The sequence below is a fragment of the Mytilus edulis genome, chromosome 11, assembly GCF_963676685.1.
Source record: "Mytilus edulis chromosome 11, xbMytEdul2.2, whole genome shotgun sequence".
In the NCBI taxonomy this organism is placed as follows: domain Eukaryota; kingdom Metazoa; phylum Mollusca; class Bivalvia; order Mytilida; family Mytilidae; genus Mytilus; species Mytilus edulis.
The window spans coordinates 61,572,062-61,594,406 of NC_092354.1; the positions used below are offsets into that span (position 1 = coordinate 61,572,062).

Sequence of the window (22,345 nt, forward strand, 5' to 3'; positions counted from 1 at the left end):
CATGTTATATATAGGTAATCACGTGCTTTCAACTAGTAACCTCTTTTCGTTTTTAAAACGTATTCGATAAATACATTTGCTTACATTTTTCTACATTGAGACGATAAGGAAAATATAAAAAAAGGGGAAACAATTGATTAAAATTTACAACCTTCAGCGTAAAAGGAGTAGGTCCGGTAAGGACTGATTTTGGACTCAAATTTCAGGTTCGTCTGACGAAAGATGTTGACCACTTTTTAAACACTTAAGTGTCTATTTCATTTGATTTAATTAATTTATGTGAAAGATTTTAACTAATTTAGTCCTAAAAAACGATCCGATTCAAGCTTAAACATGAAAAATCTACCAAATATGCCGAAAAATGTCACTTTCAGATGGTTTTTGTCAAAAATGAAAGTGGCGGCATCCGTGTTCATCCTCAACCTTTATATATATGATGTATTATTATCAAATACAACTTACATTTCAATATCGAGGATGAACACGGATGCAGCCACTTTCGTTTTACACGGAAACCGTCTAAAATTTAACTAAAATGCTATAATTGTGAAGATTTCAGTTATTTAGCATGACTTAATGGTGCTAGTACCCGATACATGTGCATTGTATTGTCAAAAAACAGCCCATATGTATGTAGCAGAAGCATTCTACTGTGCAATAAATAATTAACAGTTTATATTTAAATAATTTTGTAAAACTGCTATATTTTGGGGCCAAAAAGGGGTCTTACTGGACCTACTCCTTTGAATAATCCTTCGCCATCCATCACACTTCAAGCCGATCACATTATTTTCTGAAAACACTCTACTACAGGTACATAATTTTATTATTGTAGATTTCACAATTTCCAAATTAAACAAAACTATAAATAATCTTATGTTGAATATGGACCGTATGTTTTAGACCTTTACATCTTACGCCTCCATTGACTGAATGAAAACACGTGTCTGGTATTTCGTATTTATTTACATTGGTAGGTTTAGTACTGCAACAAAGGTTATTTTTTTAAATTGTAATGTATCAGAAAAACACACACCTATATTGTATTTCGTTGGAAAGAGGAAAATGTGTGCAACTATAACAGTTTGTCGTAAAAACTCAGAGTGGTCACCTTTTTGCGAGATTCAGTTCAAAGGTCAAACCTCATAAATTAAAATATCAATAAAAAAGGAGGAGTTTTCTGAGATATATTCAGTACAATGCAATAACAATGATTTTTAAACAAGCATATATACTGTAAAGGATGACAAAATGACAAGTTTATCTATTTGTATGAACCGATGCCATTACAAAATGATGACAATTATGAATCTTCTGATTTTTTCCATGCATGACAAAGAAAATGTAGATGTGTCTTGACCTTTTCACATCCATTAACCTTTACATTGCTGATCAATTTTCACGATATGTTTCATGTATTTTTCTTTATTTAAAATAAACAATTCAATCAATGAAAAATCGTCTAAAAGAAATACTTTACAATGCTTTTCAATATAAACATGGAAGCATGCGCTGTAAATTTATCACTTTGGGATACCATACGGCACATTTTGTTAATAGTGAACAAAACGGTTAAACATGCTACACAGAGGAACAAGTGATCATTATGGTGTAGTTTCTTTGAGGAAAGAGTCAAGTACCTGACAGTATTAAATGTCTAAATATTAATAATTGTTCTATCTGAGACAACTTTGTTTTCCTTTAAGAACGGTAGCGGATCGACCATATGGTACCAACTGATACCGAGATACAGCTTCAGCTTCTATTTTATGACAAAGACTGGCCTTACATGTTTCACTATGGTACCGTCCTCGTGGAAAAGAGAGATAGGCAGAGATTCAATTGAGAGCGATATAGCCTTCTTTATCAAAATGTTTTCACGACACACTACAGTAACTAGGGCAAGACAGAATACTCGTTCTGAACTAACATGTACATGTAGTATCCCTACTGACCTGCACTTGGTTTAAGACTTTTTCGTTAATTCTTCGAAGGTTTTGATTTTTAATCTTGATATTAGGCCATATAAGTCACAGTTGTCGCCTTCTTCTTGTCGCCTTCTTCCAACGCACCACTGACAAACGACTTGACAATTTTTATACCGGTCCATTAACAAATGCGTTTTCATTGAGGACCCCATTTCCTTAGGCGCGTGCATACAAATAGAGATGTTGATCAGTGACTTCAGAAGGGACTTTACATCAAATGATTTGTCAGTCTCTGGTGAGCATGGTCTATACTAAGTTTATGCTCTTCATGCTGCCTTAAGGCAGTTGGTTAGACTCATCATAAGATTATTTATCTTCAGCAGTGAATTTAGTTTTAATTTCATTTCTTCGAGTATCCATGCTTCAATGATATTTTACCGAGCACTAACATGGATACACTACAAACTACTCAGAGTCTGAATTGACAAGTTTTTGTGCTCGACCAGTAAAACCGAGCACATATTTTACTCGACTAGTCTCGACATTGTCTCAACTGTACTTAACTGTAATTAAGTGTACTCGACTATGTATCGACTTTACTTAATTTGTCTGATTCAGCACTTGATGATCTATGTGTAGTCTGAAATGGTCTTGACCAAGGCTCGACCTGTCTCGACCTGTCTCAACTAGTCTCGACTCAGTCTCAACAAGCCTCGACCTGTCTCGACTAGTCTTGGCCTTTAATAGTAGTTTTGACTGGTGTAAATCAGCCCATCTAACTAAATTAAATATTGATCTTACAGAATTCAAGCTTATTAGGTAGTTTGATTTATTGCTGTGAAATGAAAGAATTTAATTTTACAATAGGTAAAAATAAAAATTATTATATAAATTCAGCTAGGCATCTTTAATTTTTTTTATAACTTTTTCAAACCAACTTGGATTTTCGATATTAATTGCTCTTGTGGCAAACTCAAGTTCATTCGTTCTCCTTTTGTGAATAGTAGGAGTTCACTTAAAAGGACTACCAAAACTGGCCATTATAAAAAAAAGGGAAATCAAATCTTATCCAAAGGATTCGGTTAACTATTATAAAAAGTCTAAAATTTAGAACGAAAACCTAACTTATTTATAGAAAAAAGAACACCATTTCGTTATAATAAAACACCCATGCAACCATGGTCATTTTAAGATACATTATTTGAATATAATCAAATATAAAAGTAATTCATGTATCATAATATATTGATATATTTATATTTTAATTGTTCTTCAATAGATCTAGTTACTATGACCCATCATCAGGGGTCCAACTGTCAATTTAATTTTAAACTTATACGCAACTATTGGTGCTGTTTTGAGTATTTGTACACAATCTTCGTCGAACTGTAATAAATAACAGTGTTTCAGTATACGTTTCTTTATTTTACGACCCTTTTTAGTAATTCATTACGGTCAATTGATAAAGCATCAGTAATGCTATCCTCTATTTCCACGTAATTCATAACCCCTATCTTATAATTTCACTTTGGAATTAGTTAGATTGTTTATTAAAATATATAATTTGTTATGGTCACTTGTGTTTTTAATTTGCCGTATTGCTTAACCTTTATAAATCCTCTGAATACATGCTGTGAGTGACAGCTCAGGCGCGGATCCAGAGGGGGGTTCCGGGGGTTGGAACCCCCCCTTTTTTTGGACGATCAATGCATTTGAATGGGGACATGTAATTGGAACCCCCCTCTCTTTGTCCTGGGTTAGGAACCCCCCCTTTTTAAAATGGCTGGATCCGCCCCTGCAGCTACTTCTGTGCAGAAACAGATAAGAATTTATTTCTTTAAAATGTATTTCAAGGTCATGAATGCCATGTGTTGTAAATCTTTGACCTTTAATTACATCAACATCTAAAAACGACATTTTATCGTTTTTGATTTCATAAGGGGTTATAATAATTTGCTAGACGAAAAAAGTCTATAATTTCGTCTGACATTCCATCCTATATTATGAATTCATCGTCTCTATATCTGCCATGATAGAATATTTTGTCTTTATATTGAAATGCAGAAATAATTTGATTCATTATCTCGAACATAAGTATGTCACAAATTTCCGGTGAAGGAACTTCACCAATTGCCGTACTTATTATTTGTTTGTAAATTTTCCCATCAAATTCAAATACATTGTTTTCTAAAATGATTCTCAACAAATGTATCAATATATTGACTGGCGGAGCATTAACTTTGAAGTTGGATTTGTCAAAACTGTCATAGGCTCGTTCAACCGCACTCAATAACGCTTCTTGATGTAGATTGGTAAACATCTGTGTTATATCATACGAAACCAACAGGCTGATTGCCAAAGGATTTGATTTCTCAATGATATTAATGAACAATGTAGTATATGTAGACTGATTTTAAACTATTGGTTCAGTTACAGAACAACACTGTGATATAATTGGTCTGCCAGGTGGAATTATATTCAATTCATGTAATCCATCATGTTGAATTTGTTTAAACGTCTCTGTCTCAAGACGGTGAATTTGTTAAAAATTTAAATGATATTTTGTCTATTACGCCTTGGTCGTATAATGATTTATCATACACTTAATGACCTAGATTTGTGGTTCTGCCATGTTAAATGAACCTAATTTAATGTAATGTTAAGTATTTAGTTGTCTTGTGACTTTTGTTATGTAGTCTAGCCTGTCTAAGATAACATAATTTGAATTTTTATCTGCCTTTTTTATTGCTATTGTTTCATCATTTTTCAAATTGCGTACGCAAATATTTCAATAAAATAAGCCTATCCCAGCACCCAAACTCCATACATCATAAGGTGTTTCGAACATCTATTTAGACCAATTAGAATGAACAAATTGACCATGGCCATGTTTATCGTCAGGAGCCCAAGCCATTGCATAGTGACACTAATTTCAAAAATACTGTAATTTTTATTAAGGACTCGACACTTGGTGATCTGTAGGACTAATATTTTTCTATACTCTTTATCTACTTAACCTTGTTTATCAATTTAACGAATACAGTATAGAATATATTTCTATAAACTGCAACATATTAATTACCTAGAGTTCCTGATGTTACTGTGTCTTTCAAGTTTGTATGCCTACGGAAGGCAAACAGACGTCTTTTATCAAATAAAAGTTTTGCCTCTTCGTCATCATTAAGTTATCCCAGAGTTTTAAGATATTGTTCTTTATATGTGATTTCTGTCTTGAAAACACTGTGGAGAGTACCAAGGGAGGCGACTGTAATACAGATTTGGGTTTTCCTATTAATGTGTCCTTTCTTTGTTTTGCAGTCACGTCCTGCATAACAGTTTTAATTTCATTTTTTGGACATCCCTTTTTAATAAGGCGCTCAGAAAATAACTCATATTGTGTTTGCAAATCTACTGGACTGTTTGTACACCCCTCAAAACGAAGCATTTCTCCTTTAATTATGCTTCTGAAAGAAGAGGATGGGTGGCATCAGGACCTCTCTTAGTACTGATAATATTCAGTTCTTTTTGGAATGTCGTGAGGTTTAAGATTCCTGTTTCTCTAAATGTTGTGGCCTTTGAATAAATACACACCTAAAAACTGCATTTTAGTTTGTGATTTTTCTTGTGTAAATGTGCATGGCGTCTGTTATCATGTTAAAAAAATTATGCTTTTTTATCATCAGTACCTGCATTGTAAATGAAAAAGCCATCGTCCGTTAACCTATAGAGGCTTGATATTTTCTGTTTATGTTGGAAAGTCTTTAGAATACTATTTGAGACTTAGTAAACTCTCAGATCCGTACTTTCAGGTGATAAACTATTTCCCATTGGAACTTCGTTTTTGAAGTTTTATAAAAAATACCATAGAACATAAATTCGTTATTTTAAGGAACTATCTTTAGAAGTTCCAATATATATCGCAGCGGTGGTAATAGTATCGTATGTAAACATTTAATTATCGTAGGCCAAGCATGCTTGACTGCTTCAACTATTTCTATATGGGACATATTGTTGTACATTTCTTTTATGTCAAAACTAAGTAGACGTCAGGTTTTACCTGCAATTTCTTAATAATATTTTTAAATTATAATGAGTCTCTTAAATGGGTCTCTTGTTTTACTACTGCTGGAAGCATGAATTTATCGAAATACTTCCCTATTCTCTCTAAAACAGTACCCGATAATGAAACAATAAACCTTCTTTGAATACTTACATTTTGATACAGTGTAGGATTCTGTTGAACCCTTTCTATTAGTTCAGAATCCAGTTTGTGCAATTGAGGCAGAAGATACAACCTTCCTGGTTTATGATCTCTCTTAGCAGAAGTTATTTAAACGTGATTTCATCCATGACCCCTTTGCTATGCATTCCAAAGATAATAGTATTGATTTTCTGGTTGGTCTCTATTATTTCTAATTTTGCAATTTCTATGAAGTGGGTAGCACTACTCAATTGCATCAGTCCTTCATTTATATATTCTGTTTTAACCCAGATCACTGAAGTATCATTTTTATCTGCTTTTCGAATAACTATGTTTTTGTTTAGTTTCGGGAAAGAAATTGCCTTTCTTTCCAGCGTAGTGCGATTATCGTGTGCTTTTTAAATTGTTATATTATCTATCTCAATTTTAGTTTTGAATATATATGTCTCAATTGCACTGTTTGCAAGTTCCGGTTCATATCCTGATTTTGTATAATAGTCCCAGGAAGTTAATTCATATGCACTACTATTTTGTTTTCAAATATCAAAATATAGGGCTGTGTGGCATATTTTCAACGTTTATATGCCTGGAATTTTTAAGAATTTTAACTTTAACTAATATTGTGTACTACGTACATGTACCTTGTACGCTTAACTCGACCAAAAGATTTATTAATATCATATATCTCCCAAACATGGTTTGTGGAACAGCTGTACCATGTGCAATTTATAGCATGTTTAATTCCGACATTCTACCAATTTTATCAAAAGTTGAACTTAAATTATCAGAGATGATATCTGTGAAATAAAAAGAATATTTGACTAGAATATAAAGCCATTGCCCGGCATGCATTTCCCACCATCATCGTCAAGCAACCTGTTAAAAGAGCTAACACTAAGCATTTGTCTTATTTTACTTACAACCCTAGAGACTAAGTGTTTAAATTTTCGTGTGTCCCGGTGTTATTAATAAAAATCTTAAAGATTTCAAGTATAAAAAAACAGGACAACGTTCGTCATAACATGATTTCAAAACTTTCAACATCGATTTCAATCAAATGGTTTGAGTGTTCATGCCGAACGCTCACGTGGTACCAAATGAACTCAACCTTATACACATGTTATACGGGGATGATAAAACGCGATGATTCCGTTAAAAAAGTTTTGAGCGGGAAATACAAATATAAGATTTTCGATAGGAACGAAAAGATAAATAAAAATAAAATATTGCTGGCAAATACAAATAAAGATTTTCAGTCGGAACGAATTTATAGGATCGGTCGGTAAAGGGCAAACACACAATATTTTAATTTAAGCCTGATTTTTAACAAAACTATTTGCAGTTTGTCCACCAATATCATATGTTGTTAAATGAAATATGAATTAATGTTTTTGAATCATATGTTTTCTCGTTTAAAAAAACAAAGGCTTTCAATTTCCAGTTAAAAACATGCCAACTTTAAGTTTAAATTTTATATAGGAATGGTTTATTATTTATGTCTTCGTCATTCCAGTGACCCTTGCTGATAAGTGCATCTAAAATATTAACAAATTGAGCCTGAAATAAGGCATTCATTTTTTGAAAGTGATTAGCCAAAAAATTGAGGAATACCAATAAACAGGCTAAAATACAAAAATATGACGAAAGAAAGTTTTTACGACCAAACGAAAATTGAAATATAGATATTTTTCTATCATTTAAAACGATTCCCAGTCGTGTGTTATTCTGGTACATTTAACGCATTAATTAATTGTCTTTTTTAAGATCATTTGCAGTACTAGTAGATAAAGTTATAACATTTAATTTCAAAGCACGTGATAAATTCATTTTTTCCCCGTTTATTTCTATTCTGTACTTAAACAATTAATGTACTAAAAGTTGAGTCGGGTTTAAAGTAAAATATACGTCAATATTTACAAAATAACTAAAAAAATAAACAAAGCATTCTTATTTCAGCACTGGTTATGGATCAATTTTTTCAGGTACGGTTATTTGTAAGAATGAACAAATGTACATATCTATCTGAATCATATGCAATAATTGAGGTATCTAAAGTGATGCTCAAGGCCCAACATTAGATAGCTCTAATTGGATGCCTAAATCGTGGAATTGTGTCTACAACTTTTACTTATCTATAAAATATTTGATGGTTGCATGCATAGACACTATTCAGATTTAGTGTCTTTATTATTGAAATTTAAGCAATTCTTTTAGCTTCCTTCCAAAATGTCTAACCATACTATATCTAAAAACAGGCAAGTATTGAAATATCACAACAAAATTAAGAATAATAGATAAAAGACATGTTTCTTAAATATATTTTCCCGCGTTTCGGAGTATAGCGGGAAAATGTTGTCTAAAAGGAACGTTTTATAAGAACGGTATATATTTTTGGCGGGTTTTGTTATGTGTAGTTGTACACGTGGTTACGTGGACCAATCATTTGGATTGTGGTGAAAGCTGGTTTTTAATTTTCATGTGTTTGAAAATCATTCTAGCCGCAGACGTTCAACACTAAACATGTCGGAGCCGGCAGAAATAAACATGCTTATCGACCGAAAAATTAAAGACGCTTTGAGCCAGAACCAAAACGAGATACTGCAGAGATCCGTTCACGAAACGCAGAGGCAGCTATCAGAAACTCAAATGTCTAAAATCCAGCAGATGAACACCGAAAATTACGTTTTTAAGCGAAAGGGAAACGAAGAGCAGTTCAAGGTTAACACAAAAATCGCCAACAAGATGAAAGAGGCCAGAAGTATTCTAACAGAATCGCAGAACAACAACGAAAGTACAGAGGGCGCGATGAGGAACATTTGTGAAGGTTTGGACATTCTCAATCATCGACAAAAATTGATTAAGCTCGCGGATCAGTCCGAGAACGGCTGGAGAACAGTTACCGAGTATGAAACGCACAACCTAGCAGATGATTCAGAAGACGAAAAACGCATAATACGAGCTGAAAACAAAGCGTCGAGGAAAATGAAGAGCGACAAAAAGTTTAAGACACGCACAACTCCTTACAGTGCCCCACAGTCTACTCGATTCAACTCAGTTAATCGACAGAGTACAGTTAACATCCTGTGGTGCATCGACCCGGAAAATGTTATGAGTGTGGTTTGTCAGAACATTGGAGGTCAGACCATTATAAACAGGGTTGGCAAACTCAGAAAGAAAAGTCTGATAAGATAAGTACTAGATTATTTAGTAATGATTTATCTGTTAATTTTGGTAGAGAAAATGCTATAGTTTCATGTAATTCACCTGTAGGTAAATTAAGAAGTTCAATTGATTATTGACGTAATATTGTTTGCGCTAACGAGACAGTTATTGATATCATAGAACATGGATATAAAATACCTTTTCACACAGAGCCAGGTGAGGTATTTTTGAATAACAACAAATCGTCTTTAGAGAATTCAGATTTCGTAGATAATGAGATTTTAAAGATGATAGAATTAGGAGGCATAAAAGAATTTTCATGTAAACCTAAAGTAGTCAATCCGTTGACGGTAGCTAACAATAAAAACAAATTAAGATTAGTTTTAGATTGTAGACACATTAACCCACATCTTCATAAATTCAGATTTAAATATGAAGATGCTAGCGTAGCCAGTCAAATGTTTAAGAAGGGAGATTACTGCTTTACTTACGATTTGAGATCGGCATACCATCATGTAGAGATATTTGAATCACACAAGACATATTTAGGTTTTGCTTGGGTCAAAAATCGTGAAACAAAATATTACGTCTTTAATGTTTTACCATTTGGTATATCTACTGCTGGTTATATATTCACCAAAGTTGTAAGGTGTATTGTTAAACATTTACGAAATTCAGGTTTGAAAATTATCATGTATTTAGACGATGGTTTAGGCGGGGCTGACGAGATAAGTCAGGCCCAGGAAACTAGCATAGTTGTTCAGAAAGTACTAAAAGCTTCTGGGTTTTTGATAGCAGAAGATAAATGCAATTGGACACCTAGCCAAAATGTGGTATGGTTGGGTGTAGTATGGCAATTTGACAAAGGCATGGTTTCGGTCACAAAAAGGCGACTTTCCAAATTGTTAGATACTTTAAATAGAATTATACACAAAACAGGGAAAGGAGAAATACACGTTTCGGCAAGGTTTCTTGCTTCTATAATTGGTCAGATCATATCTATACAAGGGGCAGTTGGTCCTGTAGTTAGACTATGTACAAGAAGTATGTACGAATGCATTTTGTATAAAGCAAGCTGGAATGCTAATGTTCTGTTGAACAGTAGATCTCTTGATGAGATAATTTTCTGGAAGGAAAATATAGAGAAAATGAATGGCAGAGAATTGCATATTGTTGAGCAATACTCGAGTGTAGTATACACAGATGCCTCGGGCATAGGTTATGGTGGCTATTTGGTAAAAGCCATAGACGAAGAGATTATGGGTAGTTGGAACGATGGAGAAAAATTGAAAAGTTCTACTTGGAGAGAGCTTGAGGCAGTTTATAGAGTACTGCAGTCTATATCTATGTCATTAAAAGGTCAAACAGTTAAGTGGCACACAGATAATCAGAACGTAGTAAACATAATAAAAAAGGGCAGTAAGAAATCTGATTTACAAAATATTACAATTAAAATAGCAAACGTATGTGAATCAAATAGCATTAAGATCGTACCAGAGTGGGTACCTAGACAAGAGAACGTTAAAGCAGATAAAATTAGCAAAACTATTGATTGCGATGATTGGAAGATAGACGATATTACATTATATTCGTAAATATAGCTCAACATGCAGACTTCTAATACGTTCAGGTATTTCACATCCAATTTTTTATGGAAATATTCTTTATAAAGCACAAAGGTGTCAGTATTCACCTCAGAAACTTACAAAACCTTTGAATAGACTTATTAAGAAGGGATATAATTACGATACTGTTGTCAAGTCATTAAAGATTGCATATTTTGGCGTTAATATTGAGTCACTGATAAGGTCTTTGCATCGGAACTAAACACATTTATTCTAAAAACAGTTGTTGGCATGACACGGGTTATGTTCTTCTCATATATGTTATGATGGTATGATACTAAACCCCTAACGGGAAGGATTGTGCCTGATGTTCATATGATGAAATCATAATCTTTCAGTCAGTTTAATTGAAGTCTGGAGCTGGCATGTCAGTTAACTGCTAGTAGTCTGTTGTTATTTATGTATTATTGTCATTTTGTTTATTTTCTTTGGTTACATCTTCTGACATCAGACTCGGACTTCTCTTGAACTGAATTTTAATGTGCGTATTGTTATGCGTTTACTTTTCTACATTGGTTAGAGGTATAGGGGAGGGTTGAGATCTCACAAACATGTTCAACCCCGCCGCATTTTTGCGCCTGTCCCAAGTCAGGAGCCTCTAGCCTTTGTTAGTCTTGTATTATTTTAGTTTTAGTTTCTTGTGTACAATTTGGAAATTAGTATGGCGTTCATTATCACTGGACTAGTATATATTTGTTTAGGGGCCAGCTGAGGGACGCCTCCGGGTGCGGGAGTTTCTCGCTACATTGAAGACCTGTTGGTGACCCTCTGCTGTTGTTTTTTATTTGGTCGGGTTGTTGTCTCTTTGACACATTCCCCATTTCCATTCTCAATTTTAGATATTTCATTTGAATATCTTAATCAGAATTGGGGTCCACATACCGTAGATAGGTTTGCCACTGATTACAATGCAAAATGTAGCATATTCAACACTAAACACTGGTGTCCAGGTACACTGGGTATCGATGCTTTCAATAGACAGTGGGGTAAAGAAAATAACTGGATTGTGCCACCACCTTCAGACATATCCCGATGTATACACAAAATTATACAAGATAAAACAGATAGCACTTTATTTGTTCCTTTATGGGTTTCAGCACCATATTGGCCACTTTTACACAAAGTCTATGGTAATGTTGTAGAATTCGAATCGTTCATTAAAGATAGTAAAATATTACCATCAACAGTTATCAAAAAAGGCCGAGGTAGAAATGGTTTGTTCGGAAAATCAACAGATTTCAGGATGTTGGCTATGAAAATAAGGTTTTAATTTATTTCATTCTTTCCTACAGGTATCGGTCTGAAATGCAGGGTGTTGGAGGAAATACAAGATGGAGGGATTCTTTCGGCTGATTTTGACGAATTGGGACGTAAGATGTCATCGTATTTACTGCAGTCCAGGAGTGACAATACTAACAATAAATATTTTTATGCTTATAAACTATTGGAGAGATTTATATTAAAACAAGGGGGACTATCTTTGCCAGCAAAACCTATACATGTAGCTTTATATTTAACCAAACTGATAGACACAGGTTCATCTTATAGTGTAGTTCAGTCAGCGTTTTACGGTATAAAATGGGCACATACAGTTCAAGGTAGTTTCAGATCCCACAGAAAATGCTTTTGTGACCAATTTACTGGAGTCATCTAAACGTCAACCACATAAACCGAATGTTAAAAAGGAACATATTGATTCTGAATCTATTATTGAACTTTGTACAAAATATAAAGACAGTGATGATATAGCTATTTTAAGGGATTTATGTATGATTGTTCTTAGTTTCTCTGGATTTCTTAGATTCAATGAGCTTAGTTCTCTTTGATGTAAAGACGTTCATTTCAAAACTAATTATTTAGAGATTGATATTGACCAAAGCAAAACTGATCAGTATAGATTAGGGGAAAAATTAGTTATTTCAAATGGTGAGTCTGCTGCTTGTCCTTATAATTTATTGTCCAAGTATTTCAGTATTTGTAAAATTGAGTCCAGTTCTGAGCAGTATTTATTTAAACCTATTTTTAGATGAGGCAAACGGTGTTCGCTAATTTACAAGAACAAAAAACTGAGTTATACCAGAGCTAGAGAGTGTATAGTAGCTAGACTCAAAGAAGTTTGTGGTGATATAAACATAGGTTTACATTCTTGAAGGGCGGGTGGAGCCACTGTCGCAGCTAACGCTGATGTTAACGAACGCTGCTGGAAACGGCACGGTCGATGGAAATCTGACACTGCTAAAGATGGGTACGTGGCAGACTCACTTACACATCGTTTAGAAGTTACTCAGAAGCTAGGTATTTAGCATTTTCTTTTTATTGTATATCATTTACAGTTTTCCGCCCTTTCTTTGTGTTTGTAGTCTGCACGGCTAAATGCAATTTGTGTTTGTTATTATTGTAGTGTAGTTAATACATGTATTTTCCCGCGTTTCGGAGTATAGCGGGAAAATGTTGTCTAAAAGGAACGTTTTATAAGAACGGTATATATTTTTGGCGGGTTTTGTTATGTGTAGTTGTACACGTGGTTACGTGGACCAATCATTTGGATTGTGGTGAAAGCGGGTTTTTAATTTTCATGTGTTTGAAAATCATTCTAGCCGCAGACGTTCAACACTAAACTTCAATGTTTCATAATATTTGATATTGTATATTATTTTGCTGTTTTTTCTTGTGATGGAGTTTGGCATCAATATCCCGAGGCGTGCCTTTCATTTGCTCCGAACACAGGTTTCCATATCAATTTTCTTTAGTAAAGTTTTTTGATGGTTTTTCCTGGGCGGCGAGGTTACGTTAAAGACGGATAAATATACATACATGCATAAATACAAAGAGATATGGGCTGTTATTGATTCAGAGTAAACTTGTTTCAGACGTTTATTCTTTCTGTGTACCTCATTTGGAATGTATTTGTATTTCATATATGTCATGATATATAATATAAAATATAAATTAAACGCCGGCTATGTTAGTCTGCACGGCTAAATGCAATTTGTGTTTGTTATTATTGTAGTGTAGTTAAGACATATACCTTATCTACATGTATTACTTTAAGTTTTTAATCAGATATGTATTTAAAGAGGTGAGATTCTATAAAATTATTTGTTTGTTTGTTTGTAATAGATAAAAGTTGTACAATAGGTGCAAAAAAATACATGTGAATTGTTGGTAATCATATACGTGTATATATGCCTTCACCATTTCTCGAGGTCAAATACCTTATTCGTAATAAATTTTGAATAGACTAATCACTAGCTAGGTATTTAAACAAAGTTTGGTCAACTTATATTTCGTAAAATATTAAACCAGAAGTAAAATACAATCACTGCTAAAGTTACTGACGAATTTAGCGCTTTCTTCTTAAGTTTAATAATTTCACTGACAATGAAACCATTTTCAAGGATATTGCTTGGTTGTACTTTAGATTTTAATGTCTAAACCATTTCGAAAGATTAAATACCTAAGGCTTTATAACTTGTGAATATACATTATACGATCTAGGTATTTAAACAAAGATACGGGAGGTTATTATAATCAATCGAAAAGTATTCTTGCAACACAATTTTCGTCTTTGTCCCAATTTGTTTTCTTCAGTAGCAACCCACTTTGTTCAGCACAATTAGCCTGACGATAGTCGAGTTGTCGAAATTAGTTTTCATTTTGGTTACTTTAAAAACAACTTTAAAACAATGTTTTAGACCATTCTATGTCAAAAGAATTTCCACACATGTTTCCATGACAACACAGTTACATCAATATGCTGCAGGGTTAAAATTGGTTTTATACAATTAACTAAATCAATAGTGTTATTGTGACAATGTATCACTTTAATATGTGTAAATTCATCACTTATCTTCACTGAATTGTTAAAGTAAAGTATTTTTCGGGTTATTAAATCTTTGTCCAAGCAGAAATCATATTTGTATGTTTTTTTGTTAGATTTACAAATTATGAGATAGTAATAAGAATGCAAGCCCCTCGGGCAAAATATGACTCTTATTTATAGATTCCCTTGATTTGTCTTAAACAAAAGCATTAATCTAGGAAGGCTAATTCATTTGCTAAACATAATATTTAAACACACGTTAAACACAGGTCTAGTGTGAACACAGTCATGGTAAACTGCAAGTAAAGGTTTGCCTGTTGTCATTTTTGTGTCATAGGGCGTTGACGTACAAAATCAAAACTCTTTCTGTTGGATATTTTTCACATTGGATATCACACAAATATCCGTATGTCTTTCTTAAAAGCAAGAGCGATTTGAAGTCTCTCTTTTGATCTTGCAAACAACAAATGTTCTGGCTACTAGGTTTTTCAATACTCATAGAAGCTCTGTTAATCCAAATTCGATATTTCAATAAATAGTTAATTCCGTATTGCTTGTTTAATTGTAAGATAAGTTTTGATCGTTAAAATGCTGAGCATCTTATTTGTTCATGAATATATATAATGGTATTTGATATAATCGATGACACTAATTTGTTTTAGATCGTGGAATATCAACTGTTAATACTAACATTGAAGATAATAAGCAAGATGTGACATATTTTCCAGCCACCCCACCATGTAAGTACGCCGAAATTTCAAAGCAATGTTGAATTACAACAAGACAATACACATGTATGTTAAAATGTTGTAAGTTCAACGATGACTTTAAAATGTTTCAGTTAAATATTTCAACATTGAATGTCTAATATTAAATCAACTACAAATTTCGGTTGATTAAGTAGATATTTGAAAAAACATTGTAGGTGTCTAATATAGCACTGAATAAACGTTAAATGAAAGTTGATAGGTTTGGCATACAACTGCAAATTAGAAAAAGGTTTTCATGTTTTACAAAATATTGCATTGTACAACAGACGATACTAACCACGAACTCAATACTCATGATACAACTCCGATCAAAATATGTGTAAAAAAAAGCTAAAACCTATGAACAAAAATGATCAAAATAGCGTAGCAGGTTGAAGATTGATTATTTGACAGGGTTTGCTTAAAATGCATTGCAAATATTTCTCGCAAGTTAAGGACTATAACGAAGGAACAGAAAATATAAAAGATAGATCCTGGTATAAGAATTCGACCAGGTTGTAGGGCGCCTTTTTTGGAATGCACCTTGAAAATTAGTCCTTATAGGAAAGGGACCGACATTTTGCTCTGCAACAGGCCATTCACGGACCAAACACATAGTTAATGCAAGGGCTTGTTACGCACAGAAACAGTGGCATTTTCTACGCATGGTGCATCGGATTTATCATAATGATATATCAATATCATAGTATTTTATTATATTTTAACCAAAACCGAAGATGGAGTTCGATTACCAGTGCCGGCAAACTAAATTGTAAAAGTAAAAAGTAACTTTCTACATTAATATCATTAGTGAACAGAAATCAGTAAATTACCCAATTAAAAAAAAAATGAAATTAAGTACAAAAAGAAAACAATTGATTATAAATTGAAAAAAAGTCTATTTCAGCGACAGCTTTACGAAGAGTTTATCATAGGAAAGAAAACCACGATAAATAAATAGGCTAACAGATATAGTTTAATAAATATTTAAATATTTTATAAAAAATTAGACACACAAAAAATAGTTTCTTGTGCACTAAAAAGCTAGAAAATGTCATAATTTTGCATCCAGTCTTTACAGGATTGGTATCCATTTGGTCAACTATTTTATTCCAAGAAAGTGTAAAATAATTGGCTCAAATTTCCCTCAGTTTTAGTTTGTAACTCGGATCTGTTTTTTTTTTTCTCAACCGATTAATGAATTTCCAACAGCGGTATACTACTATTGCCTTTTTTCTGAACAAAATGTACATGGTCCAGGTTTTTTTAAATTTTCATTTAAACACTGAAGTATTAAATAGTAGAATTCTATATTTGTATACCCTACGTTACAAAGTTCCGTCGAGTATAATATTTTTGAGATCGTCTGTACGGCAGTCCGGCAGTCCTGTTTTTGTCATCACAACTTCTCTGAAACCACACAAAAGAATTTTATGAAACTTTGTAGATAATAAGGATATACTATTGAGATGTGCATATCGACAGGAATTTATTATTCAATTATTTTCCTGGCGTAATGTCCCTTTGAATTTACAAGTTTTGCCTGAGTGTACTAGTGCAGCAGTTTGTCATTGCAACTCCTCTTAAAGCACAGAACATATTTTCATGAAACTTTGTAAATAATAAGGACAAACTAAATCAATGTATATAGATGTTCATACTGACAGGCAATAATGATTCATTTTTTTCTATGAGCTATGCACCTTTGAACTTTCAAGTTGGCTAATATATTACTGCAACAGTTTGTCATAGCAATATTATAGATAATAAGGACATTATATGTAGATGTGCATATCCATAAAAAAAAATAATCTGTTGACTTTTGTCTTTTAACTAAGGAATCTGGTGAGATTATGTTTGCCAAGTGGCAATGAAGGGGTATGTGAGTGAGCAAGCTCACAAAGGTTCTTTAACACGGGTAGAAAGATCGTCATATCGAGGAGCGTTTAGTACAGTGATTTTGTCATAGTTTGGATATGTTTGACATGGTTAATTTATGTTACTTTCCTAAACTATTGCCTCAGTTCTATGCACACGAGCAGATGAAAAGCAAATAAGATGTTTGAATCTTTATTGGAGGTCAAACGATCTACATTGGAATAATTGTTTCACGAAATTAATGTAGAATAAGCAAGATATCGGAATTGCTATGGTTTGGTTAAGCGATTGACATGGTTCGGTTAAGAGTCTAGAAATTCGTCAAGGTTTAGGTAAAGTTTGTCATGGTTTAGATCGAAATAAATATGTATGTGTTTCACTTTAAACTTATTGGTTTTAAAACTATATGTGTAATTACAGTCCTCGGATGGGGTAAACTTCCCACTAACACCATACACCATTACACCATATACCATACACCATTACACCATACACCTTGTACCATTACACCATACACGTTACACCTTTGCACCATACACCTTACACATTACACCATACACCATACCCCATTCTATCTACACCATCCGAAATTACCCATAATGCAATTAAATTTCAAATATTGAGATTATTTTTATTGTTTATGTTCACAATCCGAAAAATTAAAATAAAAAGAACTTCGTTTTCAACCAATGAAATGTTGTACACCGTTCATTCACACCATTCCCGATCGCACGTTACAAAATCACACCATTCCTCATACACCATTACACCATTCCCCTTACACCATACACCATAAAACCATACACCTTACACCATTGCAGCATATGCCATACACCATTACACCATACACGTTTTTTTGGGAAGTTTACACCGTCCAAGAGCTGTACAATAAAAAACACTTTCAAAGTTCGGATTCAAAGTATGAAAGATCACAATTCCGATTGAGTTTTAAGTCGACATGACGTTCAAGTTTATCAATTATTATTACGAATCAATAAAAATCTTTGTAATCAGTGCATGTAATGTGCGAATCCTGAAATACCATTTTCAGAGTTTCAGTGATGAATTTCTTATGTAGAATGATAAATAAACAGACGACAAATTTACGATTTTTTAATAAAATAAGACATAATATACAATATGTACTGTTTTTATAAATTCATGATAAATGTATTTGATGCGGACCCTACAGCCATACAGGTGTAAAATTAATACACATATAGATAGATATTAAGAATAGTTAACGAACAGAGCGTACAAAAGTTTTTAAAGTAGCAGTCAAGTTTCATTTGTAGAAAAATGCACCTTTTAACATGATTAGTAATGTAGTATAACTTAAAACTGGGTTTGTTGTTCCGCTTGTTGATATTAAATCATTTCCACTTTGTTGTTTGTGTGATGAGAATCATGTTTACTGTTCAATAATGATATCAAAATTTCATTTTCACTGTAGAGCGATTCATTACTGTTGTATATGCGATGCATTTTCACAGAAGGATTTTAATTAATTTTCATCATATAAAGTCGTAATTTAGCCGGCTCTCTAACATGATTTATGAAGTCAGAAGGATTGATTATATAAGCACACTTTGTGAGTGAAAGTCTGGGGTAATATATCAATAAATGCAGTAAAAATGGCATTTATTGCTAATTTTTGAAGACCGTACGATTACCTATAGTTGTTAATTTCTGTCTCAATTTGGTCTCTTGTGGAGAGTTGTCTTATTGACAATCGTACCACATCTTCTTTTTTATATTGTCAATTCTATATTCTCTGATAATTTGTTCAGACCCATATGTAAGATTAAAAATATCTTTTCCTATAACACGCCATCATTGTTTACATATATCTTGAAAAGCTAAAGTAGCAACCATTTGATTTTCTGATGGGAGGAGGGGGGCTTTGGATTTTTTTTACATTGAGCCAAAGTAACTTGTAATTTTTTTTCCATGCAAAATAACCTGTAATTTTTTCTAGGCAAAGTTACTTGTAATTTTTACCAGGGCCAATCAAAACATTTGTGATCCGAACCTACTAGGAGGGTTTGGATCCTCCCCACCACCCCCCACCCCCCCACCTTTTTCTTCAATAACACATTAACATAGTTATTTTTCCAAAAAGAAATCTGTTCTTATATAAACAAATGTGCCATTTCAAGTAACTCAATCCCCCCACCGAAAATCAAATGATTGCTACTGGAAAAGCAGTTTACGATTTCGTTCTAAGTATACAGTACATACTTAAGACTTGCTTGCTTGGATTGTATTCATGTTTGCCTAGGCATTGTAATTGAGATAGAGCACACATTTATACTAAAAAAGCAAACAAGCCATCCAAACCGTTTAACTACAAGCATTATGCAAATAGCTCTAATGGATGCATCTATGCAAATCAAAGAGAAGTCACATAAAGATCTTCATTTCACGATTGATGAGTGGTAACGTTTTCGTTTCGAACAAACAATTGCTTTACATTTGACGTCTGGATGGCTGCATAATTACTTTTTGTAATGCCATTTTATATACATCTTATACAGTTAAGAAAGTTCGAACAATAATCAAGTCACCTTGATATATGTTTGAATTTCCCATAACTATGTTCTTGATGTTTTACTTACGAACGGTACAAAACTATGACGGGAAAAAAAACCCAATGAAATTAAGTACAGAAAAAATATCGATGAACAGTATACAATGTCCGAAATCAACCACAAGTTGGATATACCCGTGTATATTCAACGCAACTATAGTTAAAATGAATAGCATCCAGTCAACGATATTATGGATTCAGCTGCTTTAATTATTCTTTTTTGGACTTTAATCTTGTGATTATACATTAGAAAGTTATATTCTTATTAAATTATGTTAAAACATACATTAAAATAAATTATTTCGTACTTTCAAAAAGTAAACAAACGCAGTTTTTCTCATCATCCTTTATTCTACAATAGACATACTCGCATATAACAGTGAAAATGAACAATCTGGATTCGCACTATACAATGGCATTTATATTGTATAAATGCATCGTGCATAGTAGTATCACTTAATTCTTTCAAATATTTTACTTTTTATGTAATGATTTAGTATGGTATGTCCTAGAATTGAAAAATATGTTTAAATTGTACAGCTCACAATATTGGCAGCAGAAATCCATCCGAAAATTTAAAAGGAAGCTATCTTGGAATCATGATTTTTTTATAATTTGTTATCGGTTTGAAACTAGGTCCCATTAAATCAACTTGATTTTATTTTTTAAAGCCGATCTGGTAAATCTCACATGTCTGCCATATGGTTAAAACGACGAAGAGGTTCGGGAGCCCGCAAACATGTTTAACTCAGCAATATGTTGTAAATACTGTCTCAAGTTACGTTTCTGTTATGCCGTGAATATCGTTTGTAACTGTATATCATATTTTGCTATTTATTTTGAACAGAATTTAGGCTGGTGGTTTTCTTATTGGAATTCCTACATATTGAATTTGTCGTAGCCTTTTATAACTTGCAAAGAAGTATGGTTTTGCTCATTGTTGAATGTTGAAGGCCTCTTGATGAAATATGGTTACTAATATCTACGTCATTTGATCTTAGGTGGATCATATTGCATCTACTTAGAACATATTACTACATTGTATGTGCGGTCTTATGCCCTTTTGTGTTTCAAATGAAACACTTGTTGTTAATTTTGATAGCAACTCGTCATTATACACGACAAGAATTACATGACTGAACCATGTACAACATGAACTAAACCATGACACGAATGAACCAAACCATGACACAGATATTTCAGTAATTTTTAATTGACTGCAAAAGTAGGTATTTTTCAGAATAATTGACGGCAATATTATATCACGAAGAAATATGTGATGTAACAGACAGAAAGATAAACAATTTTTTTATGCACGTTAAACCAAATAGCAACTTTTAAATTTTGACATACGCAAGCTTTGTTCTGTGTTAAATCATTAACTATATGATACAATTTGTGATGTACTAACATATTAACTCTATACAAAGGTACTTACCAGCTTGAATTATTGATCAGAAGTTCCTTTTACAAAATATCCGAATGTTTACATTTTTACATTGATTGTCATCAAAAACACTTATCACAGTCATGTCAAACTTATCCAAACTATGACAAAATCACTATACTAAACGCTCCTTGATATGACGACCTTACTACCCGTGTTTAATTATTCTTAAAATCAAATAAATCGGAAATAGATTTTAATATGCAGTTGAAGATTCTATACTATTTTCTTTGTGCCTTTTATAACAACAAAAACAAATACCCTTTCACAAAATTTTGAATTACGAAAATTTATGATTCTACTATTTGATGCGTCAGTATTAAAAAAAAACACATTGTTTATGTATACGGAAAATGTATACGGAAATGTAACAAACAGTAAAGTCGCGTTGAAAAAAACGTGTACACAAAGTAAGTACCGCGTTATTTGTTGTGTCTTTTCACATGAAATGCTTGGTCTCCACACAACTGGTTCAATGGACATACATGTCTCATAGTGTTTAGAATAAGGAACTTAGTATACATTTTAAAAGTTGATTCTTGTCCGACTGCAATCGTTTTTTAGTAAATGATTTTCAAATGATATACTGTGAATGAAATTGAAGGTTTCATAGATATGGACTTTTACAATTGTGTTGGATATAATTTGACTACAACAGGTATTTTTCCTCGATTTTTTTTTCCTGAAACGAAGGAAAATTTATTTTTTCGAAAATCTTCACATTAGCATTTGCAACAAAACAGTATGTTGTAAATTATCTTTCAAACGATGATTTCAGTAAATGTAGACATCCGTGTGCGCAAACTGGTTTCACTGGTCCACTTGCGATCAACATGACTTAATGAATGGATATTATACTTCTGTGGTCGGGTCATTTCAAACAGTCTGAATTGAAAGTAATTTTGAAATTAACCAATAAAAAAATGAGAAACCATTTGTCAA

At 32.9% G+C, this 22,345-nt stretch overlaps 1 protein-coding gene across 1 annotated transcript in view; it reads left to right on the forward strand.

Annotated features, from left to right (window-relative positions):
* LOC139494461 (uncharacterized) overlaps nt 1-22,345 on the forward strand; it is a 33,124-nt gene that overhangs the window by 10,280 nt on the left and 499 nt on the right. The window contains exons 7-8 of the mRNA XM_071282622.1: nt 8,086-8,111; nt 15,402-15,479. Of these exons, the coding sequence (XP_071138723.1) occupies nt 8,086-8,111; nt 15,402-15,479 (104 nt within the window). The remainder of the gene's footprint in view (nt 1-8,085; nt 8,112-15,401; nt 15,480-22,345) is intronic.